A 15124-nucleotide genomic window follows, 5' to 3' on the forward strand; every position below is an offset into this window, starting at 1 on the left:
CTTGATTCCTCACATCCCACAGTTTCTCTTTGGCGTGCGATGAAGTGTCATGTCCAAAAAAACCAGGCTGGCATGATTTGAACTTTGTAACACGGTCAGAACCGCCCCAGTCACACCATTACACCCACACCAGCAATCTGAATCATTTTCATTTAATATCAATTTTAAAAATATTGAAACATTTAATGTGAATTGAAAGTAAAAATTGACTTTGAATAGAATTTCTCTTAAAAAATACATATTACCACATTTACTTCCACTAAAAATGGTTTAATTTACACAGTGATACACACTGAAAACAGGTGATCTAACTTTTAAAAAAATATTTTGTTACAAGTAATCAAACTAAGTTTATCCAAGTAAATACATTAAGTTGTCATATTAAACAAATGTAAATAAAGTAAGTGGTGAACTTAATTTGATTACATGTAACAATTTAGCTAATTTTTTTTTTTAGTTGGAGGTCTATTCTCTTTTTTCAGTGCATAATTAGAGCGTTAGTAGTCAGCAACTTAAAAGACAGCTGCCCAATTTAAACCTCAGACATTTAGACACTAAACCTCAGACATTTAGTTGTTGAAGTGAGATGGTTAGATTGTCAGAACCGTGCTCAGAAGGCCTTTGGAGTCGGGTTAGGGTTCAAAGAGGTCTCAAAAGAACTTGAAACGAGGGATTTCTACAAAGTGAAAAATAAGTGGAGGACATTCAAAACAACCACCATGATGCTCAGGTCTGGTCATCCAAGCAGGTTCACCCTGTAAGCAGATGGCAAGATGCTAAAAGAAGTATTCAAAAAACTAAATCGTCCCCAGATGTTGTTGCTGTTGTTGAGTTGAACTCAACAGAAGTGAGACTATTAGGTTTCTGTGGCTTTCTTTCCAGAGAGAAATTTTTTGCTTTCATAAGCTAAACAAGGCTTGATTTTTGTCATTTACCTCTACCTGAATCATTTTGACATTAATAATGTGCATATTAATAAATAGACAATGATGTGTGATCATTTTTAATAAAAAGCTGAATATTTATTGGCATATTTTTCACCCTCCACGGCATCTTGCAACACCTGAATAGACTATGATGTCCGAAACAGATTTTACAAAATTCAAATATAACGTTTTAGCACATTTGATTGTGTTACATAACTTTTAATCAAAGTTAAAGAATGAACTGTGATTACAGTTGAATAGCTAAAGCATCAATTATCAGTTGCTGAACATTAGTTTGGTCTAATATCAGCATTGCACCAAGTCTTTGCTTCTTATAATTAAAATAATACAGAAATGAAATAATCTGGAAGGATGTGTGATCCCTACGGCGGTTGGAGGGAAGCGAGGCGACAAAGAAATAAATCTTCGACTTGTCTTTCACTGTAGTTTCTCACTGTGGAATTTATGATGCACCAACAAGGACAGTGGAAACTGGACGTGAGAGACAGACGGACAGAGAAAGAGAGAAAAATAGACGGAGAGGAGGGAGGGAGAGACAGAAATCCCCAGAGACGAGAGAGGGGGAGGAGGAGAGAGACGCAGCCAGAACCAGACATGAGTCCCTCGGCGGTTTAGTCGCCGGTCGCTCGGCGGAACTCACGGATTCGCTGATTTCATTTCCAGCGGACAATGAAACTAACTCAAGTAGATTTGAACCACGTCTAGCGGGGGAGCAGACACTTCCACAGCCCGCCGAAAGACTGACACATTCAAATCGATAGATAGTTGGATTTCGGAGGAAGAGGAGGAGAAAGCAGAGAGGGGAGGAGGAGAGAACCGAGACGGAGGGAGGACGGACGGACCGGAGAGGAAGGAGAGGAGAGGAGTCTGGAGAGAGCGCAGAGACAAGAGGAGACATTTCAGGGGGGTCATTTAGTCTTATTTTGGGTCTCCTCTCCTTCTTCCAGCCTCCTCCACCCCCTGCTTTTAATTTCTTCATCTCTTGGAGCATTTATGTCTGCTTTTGGGAGGCGTTAGATGTTGAACTTGATGGGTGTTTTAAACGCCACCGCCCCCAATGTCTCCTGTACTTGCAACTGTAAGCCCTACACCTCCATCCAGAACATGGAAATCAGTAAGTAACATTTATTATACTTTTTTTCTAAATCTGCTGACTTCTTTTGTTTTCAACTGTGTTTGATGACTGTGATGATGCACATATGACTTTTGGCTCTGTTTAAACACCCCATTCATTCTCAGGTTACCCCGAATTACGTTTCCTTTAGAAATACGCGAAATTCACTTTCTCCTTTGAATTTACTCCTGTAATATTTTCAGTTTATTTTACCTTTTAACGACTTCCTGTCAACTTTACTTTCAGCGCTGCTCATAAAAACTGCAAGGAATCATTAAAAGCTCCTCTAATGAACCATTTTCCCTGCAGATGGTTCATAAGGGTTGATTTTGAACTTGAACTAACGTCGCAAGCTTCCTATCATGTCTGCAGAGGCAAACCGATAATAAAAGGAAGCAGAAAAGATTGCAGTCTGCCTTTTCTCTCTCTTAATGGTCAGGATATGAGATGAAGCTTGTCGAAACTCTCATGATTTCGCCTTTGAGGACGCTGGAAGTGGAAAAATAAAAACAGAGGAAAAGGTGTGTTTTCCCGGTGGAAAAGAAGAAGAAGAGGAGGGTGTTTGAAGTTTGCTCGTCGCTTCGTCATTCCGGTGAAGCCAGACGTCTGTCTAGCCGTCTGCCTGCGCGTGCACGCGCGCGCGCCGTTTATGTGTGTGGTCGTGGTAGTATCCGGGAAATCCCTGCGTGTGTGTGTGTGTGCGTGTGTGTGTATGTTATGTTGTGTTTACATCTGTGAGATTTTTGTTTGTTTCTTTTTGTTTGAAGCGGTAAGATACTGTGACCCTCCGTTGGGGTCCATTCCCCACTGCTGGCTGTGAATTCACTTGTGATACTTTGAGGTCTGTTGTAGATGAAAAGACGGATGTGTGCGTGCGTGCGTGTGTGTGTGTGTGTGTGTGTGTGTGTGCGTGCGTGTGTGTGTGTGTGTGTGTGTGTTTCCATGTTAGTGAGTCCACCTGAGGTCACCAACAGTTCTGACTCAGACTCGGTTCAGCTCTGTGGACACAAAAGCAGAATAATATACTGAAATATTATTCAGTAATATTTCACTGAATAATAACATAATAACTTGTTTGGTCTGGAACTGAGTAACATCTCTGCTGATTTATAGTTTTGTCTGCAGCAACGGGCTCTTGTTTTCTTTTCCTTAGCCTCCTTTTCTACATTTTAAATTCACATTATGGTACGTACCTCAAGGCAAACAAAGAAACATGATCCACAAAATGTTTTCTGCAGCTTTTAAAGCTGCAGAAAAATAATAATACAAAGTCACAAAAGTGAGGATGGGGATTTTTGCAGATTAATCTTCTTACAGTCTGAACAGCTGAGTTATGGAGTTACTGTTTCAGGTCCAAATTCTTGCAATGGAAAGTAGAACTGAAGCAGTTTTTTATTTTATAATCTGGATGGTTGATATATATATATATATATATATATATATATATATATATATATATATACATATATATACTTATTCTGACTGCAGTCATTTATTATTTTCATCTTGAAGTTTTTCTGTTTTTCTTGCAGTCATATGATGCCAAATAACTCAATGAAGCATGCTGTCAGTTTTAACAAACCCACTTTTAAAATTGCTGTTCATTTCACCTGCAGTCTGTTTAGAAGCTTCTGGATTGGTTGAAGGTATATTTAAGTTTTTTTTTATAAGACTTTCCACTTTGAAAATGGGAAGGAAAGACATTTCAGACACTGTGAGTAATGGGTTTAGCCAATCATGTGTGAGAAGGGTTCATGCTGGTGTCATCCGTCATTTATTTCTCATGCAGTCTGTCTGACAGGACATTAGTCCCAAGTGGGTGCTTGCTGAATTTTGGCATACTGGCTAAAATACAAAATGATTAGGCTGCGTTCCCATTTCTTGTGTTGACATTAAATTGGTGGTATTTCTGGGTTTGTTTGAGACCCGTCCCTTGAGCGTTTTGAAGGTTTTGGAGTTGCTGTTTTTTGCAGGCATGGTTATCACAGACAAAAGAGACAACCAAGCAACTTGTGATTAAACGCCTTGCCCAGCGGCACGTCGAATTGAGGCAGCAGGAAGCTGGAATCGAAATTATAGTGGATTCCTGGTAATCGCTAATAATCCACACAACTGCCTCTTTTAAATGTTCAAATATCAAATATACCTTCATGTGCATTTACGTGCTCAGTGTAAACCATCTTGACATAACTGCATAACTACTGGCCAACTACTAACCACTTCAAGTAGCTTCCAAAGCTGCATTGTCTTTTGAATATCTTAGATACAAAATGCGAATGGGGGGATTTCCTGCAAATAATTTCTAGTCACATTTCACAGAAAATCAGCTAATAGGTGAATTCACAAATAGTGAGCCATGAATAATAGTCTTCCCTCTGAGCCGGCTGCGTGAAAATACAAAATAAGTTAAAGGTTGAATCCTCACCCTTCACCTGAAGTGAGACTGTTTGGGCATTTCTTTGGTGTGGCCTGCTTTAGACAATATCTGAATGTTTGCATGTTGTTTTATAGTACTAAAGAAAAATATATGCACATGCAGAGAGGCCTGTCACTATAAGCAATAAATCAATTAATCACATAATAAATTAAAATGAGCTTAATCATTTCCAGTTGGTATAGTTGTTAAAGAGATACTCCACTTTAATATTGTTGAAAAACACTGCAAACATTTGACATCCAGTACAAAGTAGTTAGTTTGCACTGCCTGCCACTTTTGCCTGTTTTCCCTGCCCAAGCTGAATGATTAATATTTTAATATTTTCATTATCCATTTTAGTTAGAATTGTTTTGTTTTTTATTCTGGATATTTCAAATATTTTCCAGTTCCAGTGTTAAACATTCTTTAGAACTCAAGTTTTTTTTTGTTTGTTTTGTGTATGAATACCTGGATTAATATGTCATTGTCAACATTATATTAGTTGAAAAAGGTCTCAAAATGACAATATTATTGCTTACTGCAATCATTTCTCGGGCGATTTATCGTCCAGCAAAATTTGTTATGTTGACAGGCCTACATGCACATCCTCTCCTCAACGAGGCTTTGGATCATCTGGTTGTACGCAGTGGACTGTGACATCGATAGAGTGACAGTTTGATACGAATACATGAGCAATTATGCATCTGTGTGTAGCACTTTGGAAGTAAATGCTCACGCTTCCTGCTACTTCAGTTTGTAAACTGTTGTGCAGATTTCTGCCCACCCTAGCTTGAAGCTGTAGATTATGTTTTCAGTTTTGTGAACCTCATAATCTCCCCCCCTCCTGCTGCTTGGATCTCATTTGAAAGAATTTTAAAAAGCACACATTTTGTTTCATGCTCATCCAAGCTGTCTAACTGTGAGTCACGTAAGATTTTCTACGTGCAAAATGAAAAGGATGTATACTTCACAAACACAAAGACTTTGGACTAAAGCTGCATCAGAGTGTATCTATTTCAATCTTGTATCAGATTGCTGCCTGGACTTGCAACAGTAAGACGAGATAAGAATGCAGATAGACACAAACACGCAATTCCTCTGTCTGAAAACAGACGTGATGTTTAGTCTGGAGGACAGAAGGAGGGAAATGGATAAACCAAAGAAGGAGAGCAGAGCAGGCTGGAGAAGCGTGAGGGAGAAATGCGTCCTAACTTTGGAAAGAACGAACTGGGTAAAAAGGAGAGAGACTGAGGAGCCGAAAGAGACATTCTGCTGAGCTGAAAATCGTGTAGGAGTTGACAGACTGAAACTAATGATGCACTGGCCTTTATTATAAAAACAAGATTATTTTTAAGCCGCTGCAGATGTACTGGGCAGCATGAACTGGAGTGTGACAGGAGAGATGAAAGACACAGCAGAGCAAGTAAAACACAGGCTAATCCACATTTTACACATGAGATGTGGCGATCAAAGCAGGGACAGGATAGAAACAGGAGGGGCTTCCTAAAAGTCTGACCCGAGAAGATATAGAAGATCTTGAAAACAGATCTGGAAGAAAGCTCCCATCTGAGAACAAACATGTGATCCAATGTGTTGTTTAAAATGTCTTAAAGGCTCAATCCTTCCATCTTAAGGAAGTTACTCAGAAATATACATGATAAATGAGAAATTTAGTGTCTATTTTTGAGGGACAAGCACACTAATCTCAGCTGCTTTTAACCACTCTGCTAATGTCTGTCACTGGTCCCGCTGGTCCCAGATCCAGCAATGCTTTTAAGAACCTGATATAACCAAAGCAAGTGCTATGTTCGCATTGACATCTGACCAATCCTCTCTACAAGGGATGCTTGTACATAGGAAGGCACATACTTGGGGAATTTTCTTTGTGTTTTGCAGACTACATAGTTCAGTTGGAGTTGATATGGGCAAATGCAACACACCACACACTGACAGATTTACTCATGAACATTTAGATGGTGAATTCAGGGTAAACCAACATGGCCGACAAGGAAGAAGCCATGGCGATAGTTTGTGGACTATCTTTAGTAGAGAATAAACACGTCCACTGGACATTTTAGTCTGTCATGGCAGTTTTGTCTTCTGTATTTTGGATTTCTCTCTGTGTTTCCGTCAGCTCGCTTTCTGATTGGCTGCACGTCACATTCAATAGTCTGCATGCTTGTTTGTCCTTGAGGAAAACTCCAACATGCCAAAGCAATCTAATAGAGACACACCAATTATAGTTTTCCGACTCATCGCGGATTACCAGTCTTTAAAAAGCCTGACCTGTCGATTCTAATTTTGACCCGTACCGATTTTTTTTGTCTGAAATGTTGTTCGTTATGCTTTATGCACAAAACTCGATCAACAGAGAACTCCAACAGCACAGACATATCACTAAACACATGAAAATTAAAATTATTATCATCTCGAGAAAATGTGGTGAAACCAGTTGTTGTATTTACCCGTCAACTTATACTGTACGAGTTCAACAGTCAACATGTGAATAAAGTTAGCCGTTCTGATGGATAACATGTGTTCTTCAGGAATGAGTGCAGCATTCCCAAAGCGCTTATCACTTTTGCCCCTCCTCACTCCGATATAAACGCCAGCTGAAGTGAATGTGTGCAGATGAGCGACAAGGAAGAAACACAGGTGGCCAAATGAAAACGATATTATCCTGGAATCTAAAAGCACACCAGCCAGTTTTATGATTTCAGATGACAGTGAGTGCTGGCATAGTTCAGTTCTTACTCACTTTGTGCAAATGTTATGAGTCAACGGGTTCAACTTTTGAGTTCAGGAGTAAATGGCCAGGTGCTGGAGAGGAAATGTTAGAAAACTTCAGAAAATCTGGAGTACTGTTGACAAAGATCACACGGAAGAAAAATATGAAAAGCAGTTGTTAAGTGAAACTATAGATTCAGTCCTAAAGCAGAGCATTCCAACTCCTGTATATCCAACACCTGGATTTAAAAGCATTTAAACTCCCTAAACTTCCAGAGGAGCTGCAGAGCCCTTGACTCACTGCACACTATCATTAGCTGTCTAACTTTCCTCCTTCATTTGGATCGCTTAGGTTGTAAGACATCTGTTCCAAGCGGCAGACATGGCGAGTCAAAGCACATGACCTCAGCATTACTCACAGGCTGGCCATGTGTCTGTGCAGTGAAGTCATTGATGTTATCAGCTCTGAAGAATCATTTCCTACAAGTAGCTCCGTCTCCCAGTACATTTGTCTCTGCATGTCCTAAAATCAACACATCCGCGGCCCGCCTGCACAGCCAACGTAAATGTTATCCATATCATGTGTTTGAGTGAGTGTGGGTTCAGCTGCAGGGTAGAGGGATTTATTTTGGTTATCGAATTTGAGGAAAGGAGTCATAACGTCACAGAGTGGAGCGGCGGGTTGCTGGCGTGTTGATGACAGGAAGGCTGCAATGAATAAAGATTTATGTTCAACTCCTTCACCTCAGCTTATATCACATTACTAAAACATTTTTAGGCTTCCTCTCCAAACTTCAGCCTATACCTAATTTATATGTAACATGAACATGTAACATATAAAACCTTGCATGCGTGCAGCCTTGACACTAAAAAAAACACAAAATTTTACCAAGTATTCTTGGTCTAGTTTCTAGTTTAAATATTGATAACACTTGGAATAAGACAAAACTAACTTAAAAATAACTTTTTAGCAAGATAAGGGAGCCTGTTTTAGGTAGATAATTCCTTAATATTGATAAAAATGGTATCAGTTCCACTGGCAGGTTAACTTATAACATGGGAAAAAATAATGTTATTATCAATATTAAGGAATAATTAACCACAAATAACCAAATAAGCTTCTACTTGTACGTTAGTTTTGACTTAATTCAAGCATACTAGGATATGTGCACAAAAATACTTGGTAATTGTCATTTGTGTTTTTGCAGTGTAACTGTGACTAAATGGGAATTCTGGTTACATATAAGCAAGTAAATACATGAATGGACATTAGTTTATGGAAATACAGACTGATGTAATATTTCAAACATAGTGTATGCTTCCTTTAAGTAAAAAAATGCAATAAGAGGTAAGCATTTCTTATTGCATTATAGACTGCAGTTATTTTTATTAACTTTAATGCATCTACACATGAAACAAGACGTATCTTTTTAAAAGCACAGATGTTTTTAAATGAATTTGACAAGGTAAATCTGCCATACAGACTATATAAATGATAGTTAGAAAAACTGCTTGCATTTACAATGATAATGTTGACATCAATATGTTTTATATAAGTTAGTTCAAATCATGTGGAAATGAAAAATTAAAGCTGAACAGAATAAAACACCCTGGAGACCAAGACGAACATACCACAACTGGCCTTTTGGTCGCTACGTTTGATAAAATTTAAAGTCACTTCACTCATCTCTCAACAGATTCAATATTTCACCTTATTAACTCTGTGTTCCTAACTTCTGTTTGGATCCGTTGACCTCCTGACCTAACTCAAAAAAACCTCCTACTTAAAGATATTATTACTGAAATAAACCCTATATCTGTGCAGTAGAAATTGGATATCTAAGCCTTGATTATTTTTAATAATCATCTGTGAAAAATAGCATGAGAAGATGCATATAATGTTTCAAAGTAATTGTAATAAATGTTCTTTCTTGTGCCGCAGGAACAAAGTAAGCATATTAAGACAAACTTGTTGGAATTTATTCATCCAGATTCGAATGCATCCTTCATTATTGGAGATTGACTTTCAAAAATCTTTTGTAGATTTTACTTTCTAAACCTTTTATCTTTGTTTTGTCTCTCACGACATCACAGAATGACTGTGAAGCTTAGTTTGCCAGGAGACACTTTAAAAATGGACAGCTTTCACTTCTCCAAAAGGAGCTGCTGTGGCATTTAACCGTCTTTATTCGTCATTGTTGCTGTGTGATTCCGTTTGTCATGACTCCCGCTCCACATCCTGTCTGAATTGCGGCTACCATGTGACAGAGATGATGCTTCTTCATTCCTATGCTGGCACTCCATTTGTATTGCAAAACTAAGTCTTGATGCAACTGGCTTGTAATTCCGCCACTGCAACTTTGATTGTCACACAGAGGGGATCTTTTCGCTGATGTAATCACAATGTTGTCATTTTACTTAAACAAAGTGCTTAAAGAAAAACAGAACAGTAAGAAGTATTTACCCGTAAGTAAGAAGTTGATTTTATCAGTTTTTGGGATGACATGTCTTGTCTCCTTATAATTCTAATGGTATGACCTTTGGGTTTAGATAAATCCTGTTGGAAACTATGATTTAAATGTTTTAACGTTAATATTTGTCAAACGACCAACAAATTCTGGGTGCTCCTTCTTCCGCTTTTCTGACTTTACTTCCCATTGATTTCTCTTTCTGCTCTTCTGTCTTTTTTGCTGGAACTCAGTGAATCATGGAAATTAAATCATCGAGTCTGCTCTGGCGGCTCTCCTGGACTTATTATGCAAACTTTACTGTCTACTGTCATGCGCTGTGTGAGAGCAAGCAGGCACATGTGTTAGTTTCTCCTGTAAGTGCAGAAGACAGTATCAGACGTTGGATGCTGCATTTCCGTGTTTTTGCAGGAAAGAATAGACAATTTAGTTTTGTTTCCTGAATCTTGCATAGATCAAATTCTCCCTTTTGTTTTGTTTTTTTCTTATGCTGTGAATGACATCTGGCATCATCCCAGAGATTAATTTAATCCTTGAGGATGATAAGAAGGCTGTAATTTGTCTCTGAAGAAGTAATGTGTCTGCAGAAAGTCAGCCAGGCTTCTAATTGCTTTTGATCTCCAGCTGTGGATAAAACTTGACTCTGGAATATTCTCATTCTCTTCAGCCGCTGGGGTAGCTGTGTTCAGTGCCTTGCTTGAAGGTATATAAGCAGCAGTTTTTTTCCCATTGCGGAAAACTGAGTCCTGATGACTCTCATCCTGCTTCTTTTCCTGTTCTGGCTTTCTCGTTTCCTGGCTTCCTAAATTCTTTCCTTTCCTATCCACCTCTTTATCTCATCAGATCCACACTGGCAAGTGCTGACGGACCAGTTCATTAGCTGAGTCAATGTTTGTCTCAATAAAATAGAAGTGCCTTAAACTATTGATTAATGCTTTCAAATTAGATAACCAAACATGGATAAAACTGTTTAGTTATGCTTTTATTTAAGGTGTGTTAATTTTGATTAATTAATTACATAGATTTACAAGTGGTAATTGTTTTTACAGAATATTTTTCTCTATACCAAAAAATCTAGACCTGGAACTTTTGAATTTTGTTTCTGGTACGCCTTTAAATCTGACGCACAGGCGACATCTACAAACAACAGTGATGGACGACCAAGCCTCTTCTCTTCTGGCTTGAAATTTATCTGATTGGATGCTGGAAAACATTATTGTTGTGTTCAAGTTGTGCTAAGAGGAGTTAGCTTATCATCGACGCTATCCAATTAGCTCAGTGCTAAAATGTTTCAGCAGCAGAAACGTTCCCAGTGCTAATGTTAGCATCACTTAAAAAGAAATACTTGAATGCTGAAGTGGTATTGTTAAAAGTCCGTCTGTTCACACACACACACACACACACACACACACACACACACACACTCACACACACTCACATACAAAACATCAATAAACTTCTGAGCTGCACCATTGGAGTCGCCCTATTCCTTCTGACCGAGGAAGATTCGATTAATGAGAGATCTGGATTAAGCGCCTGTTAGACGCACACAGGCTTCTAGAGCTATAATAGCACTTTGAACCATTCTGATAGTTGAAGAACCTAAATAACAGAATAAAAACAATGAATATTTTTGGTTTAGTTCATATGTCTATTTAGTTAATAATTTTGCAGCAAAAAGTATTTTTGGAATTGAAAATATTGCTCAATTTGTCGATAAATGGTTTTTGGTTAAAATGCTTTTAGCTGTGATTAGTTAATTGTAAATTCTGCAACTTTTAATGCAATGTGAGGGGTCCAACACAAAACTGAGTCATTGATAGATTAATCTACACTGTCTTTAATCTGTAATTTCTTTCCTTCCTTTCTATGTTACTTGGTTTTGTTTTCTGTTGGCTGCTTCACCCAGCCTATAGACTCTTCATTGTTTCTCAGTCTAGACGCTAAAAAACACACAGAACCCCCAAAAAGTCATCAGGACGTTCTTATCATGCATATATGTAGATGCATGCAGCATGTGCGTGCAGGGGTCAAGTTCATTGGCACTATTTTCAGATGGGAGGGGGTGTATGTGCGTTTTCGCCCCTCATATCTGATCTGCATACGAGACAGCACTCAGCTGAGGCCCTTTCACTCCGCCGGACCGGCAGCGTCCCATTAATTAGTCTGAAATCAGAGCCAGCCCTATATGTCTGCGTCGCAGAGTAAATAAATCCACACAGAGGCTGTCTGAGGAGCAAGAGGCTTGCTCTATAAATAAGGGCAATGTCTGTCAGACTGTCATGTGGCAACGTGGAAAAGATTGTCTCTTGTTTCACATTAATTAGTCTGAGAAGAGGGAAAAAAACGGGAAGCAACTGTCTGCTTTTCTAAATGCGTCTGTTTGTGTTGGTAAAATTACAGCATCCTCCACTAATTAATCTGGTGCTGACGAACTCGCCATAAGATTGTCTGGTGCACAAAATGCTCATGCTAACGTCTGATTATGTTTGAAGAAGAAATTACAGTGTCTGTAGCTTTTGTTGGTTAGTCTGAAGAGGCGTTATTTGTCTGCTGCGTTTCCTCAGAGCACGTCTTTAATCTAAGGATGTAAGAAATGACCTTAAAGTTTTCGAAACCGGAAAAACAGCACACTGCAGTTAAGTTAGGATGTGCAAGACTGCTTGCATGGATGCACTGTGTGAAATGTGATTTAACATATTGAATCTATTGCCACAGTTCTGGCATTCAGAAATAAGATAAACACAACATGAACTGATTTATTTCAGTTAAAACATGGAAAAAATTATTTTCATTAGAAATTCAGATCCACATATGCAAATGCTTATTGTGATGATGGGTCTGCTTTTTTGCATATGAAACCAATGTTGTTGTGCATCTGCAGAACGGGGGTGAAGTGAGACAGTCTGGGTGTCTGGGAGGGCAAAGGTCAGGGGTCAGGTCAGTAAAAGGATGGGAGGAGGGTAACATGCAGCTTTCATTGTGTCAGTAGCACAGACTCCTCAAATATGTCTGTTACAGATTCATGTTTAGATAGAAGCTGTTGGCAATTTTAGACACAAACAGCAAATATATCAGATTAAACAAACATTAACGCATCCATGACAGAATTAGGCTTTTATTAAATAAAAAACTAAATTAAACTGTGTCAAAATAAAGCTTTGATTTAACTAAATAATAGTGAGTTGGCTAAATAAAGTTGTTACTCATTTAATCACATTTGGGTCATTTTATCAGTTTTCTCTCTATGTGTTGATGGTAAATGTGAATATGTTGCAATAACGTTTCAATGCTCTTCATTTTTAATTTTATTTGACGGTTCATCAGCTTGAACATCCCTGAGACTCCGTCCCAGTCCGCTCTGGGATATTTGAGCCAAAGCCTTGAGCAGTCAGCTGGTTCTGACTGTGAGACTGAATCTAGACAATGGACACTTCAGTCTGGGAAACACGCACATTCGCTCTGACTACCCCCCACACACTCACGTCACAGACGCTCATGACCATGGGCTTGACCCCTACACACACACACCAACACACACAAAGGACTTTGTCTGCCTCGCTCTGCCCTCTGGCTCACAGGAAACAGCTGGGACCACATCTTTGCATCTCCAGCCAAACACGCACAAATGATGCTCTGACTCCTCCCTTTTTGTTTAAATTACTACTAATTATCATTGCATAGTCAAATATTCACTCCCTCAGACACAATATGCAACCCAATGTTGTTATAATGCCTGATACAAACCAAGCTCCACCTCAGGAACAACAACCCCCCACCCTCCTCCACCTCAAAGTGTCACAAACACAAAAGCGTAGATTACAGTGCGTCTAGACGGAAAGCACAAAGACACACACACACTGCGTTTTGCTTCCAGAATATCTTCCCAATTATGACCCCACGAGTTGTTTGTTGCATGTTGGGAAATACGGTCTCTTAAAAGAAAAACCCTGCCCTCTTGTGGTTCTTAGAGCAACTACACCACTTGCTGCCATTAAAAATGGAACGGTTCTATTCAGTCCAAACTATATTCTTATCCAAATATTGACTGAATTATTGAAAACACAATCTGGAAGTGTCTATGTAACCAAATACTCAAAAATAGCTCTACTTAATGGATGTCTGTATTTTAAAACAGTAGTTATTCATTTGTAAGTAATTGTTTAGCTAAACTAACCTAACCACCATTGACTAGAGCGACTGCCAGAAGGAAATTGTTTTATAGGATTTTCTTAACTAGTCCAGAACAGTTTATGGGACTTTAACCAAAACAAGCTTTTCTCGGTTTCCTTGTTAAATGAGTCACATCTAATGACGCCCTCCAACTCCATAGTCTTTTTTTGTTGGAAGACTTCAAGGTTTGCTTTTTTTACTGACTGTTTAAAGAACACGTCTGCTGTTTGTACGTGGATAATTAATTTGTGTTTAAATACAGCTGGTAATAAAAGTGTTTATTGTGTTCTTGGTAAACAAGATAAAACTTTACAACATTTTTTTTAGAGCAACAGCAGCACAGTCACCATTCAGACATAAACTCAGGACTTTTTAAGTGCTTTTTGGTGGAGGAGTAATAGTATATTGCATTTGTTGTCCAACTTTGAACTTTACCTCACTCACCCTCTTAAGTCATCGTTTCAACTTGGAAAGTTGAAGGTTTCCAATTATACCCAACCTAAAGACGCAATATGACTGCTGCAGGTACAAAACGTAATGTTAGCTAGCTGCTGCAATGACATATTAATTTATCCTTTAAATTACTTTTATGTTCTAATACATTAAATGCTTAGAATGATTATTTTGAACTTTTGCCAGCTAGCTGGTAAACTGCAGTCCAGGGTTTGGAGACAGAAAACATTTTAAATACTCTTGATATGTAAACCTCCATATTAAATCATTTTGAACTTTCTGAAATAATAAATTTGATTCAACAAGATTTCTAGAAGATGCTAATCTATAAATGTTTTTGTATCCTATGTTATTACTGCTCAGAAATGCTGCAAATATTAGCGTTGACAGAGTTCAGGGAAGCTTTGCTTTTTATCTCCTTCATTCATTTGACTTAAAGTGACTAGTTTACCTCCAATATCCCTGAACTTTCATCCAAGTGCAAACAGGGAGAAAACAGCCTCCATGTTTGGATGCAGGTGTCTGATGCAGCTTTGGTGTCAGTTTTTTTACACCTCACCCTCTCCATGAGACTGTTTTTAATCTTCCAACATTTATCTGGTTCCTGAAAACTAACATCTAAAGTATCTTGACTAAAACAGATCCGTGGTTCTGCTCTCATTTTGTCCAAAAACCTTCTAATGCCTTTCAAATATTGGTGTGTTTTGTATTGTTTTTGAAGCTGAGGGACATTTCCCCACCTTGTTTCCATTCCATCGCTCTATTTAGACTTCATCACTCCTATGTGAAGACTATAGTATAATCCTGTTGCAGAACATTTTGGCAA

The 15124-nt window shown here is 38.5% G+C and overlaps 1 protein-coding gene across 1 annotated transcript in view; it reads left to right on the top strand.

Moving 5' to 3' along the window:
• The first annotated feature begins 1276 nt into the window (after nucleotides 1–1276).
• pmepa1 (prostate transmembrane protein, androgen induced 1) overlaps nucleotides 1277–15124 on the top strand; it is a 37442-nt gene continuing 23594 nt past the window's right edge. Inside the window, exon 1 of the mRNA XM_028002923.1 lies at nucleotides 1277–2061. Within this exon, the coding sequence (XP_027858724.1) occupies nucleotides 1965–2061 (97 nt within the window). The 5' untranslated portion in view covers nucleotides 1277–1964. The remainder of the gene's footprint in view (nucleotides 2062–15124) is intronic.

The sequence above is a fragment of the Xiphophorus couchianus genome, chromosome 20 (genome assembly GCF_001444195.1).
Source record: "Xiphophorus couchianus chromosome 20, X_couchianus-1.0, whole genome shotgun sequence".
In the NCBI taxonomy this organism is placed as follows: Eukaryota; Metazoa; Chordata; class Actinopteri; order Cyprinodontiformes; family Poeciliidae; genus Xiphophorus; species Xiphophorus couchianus.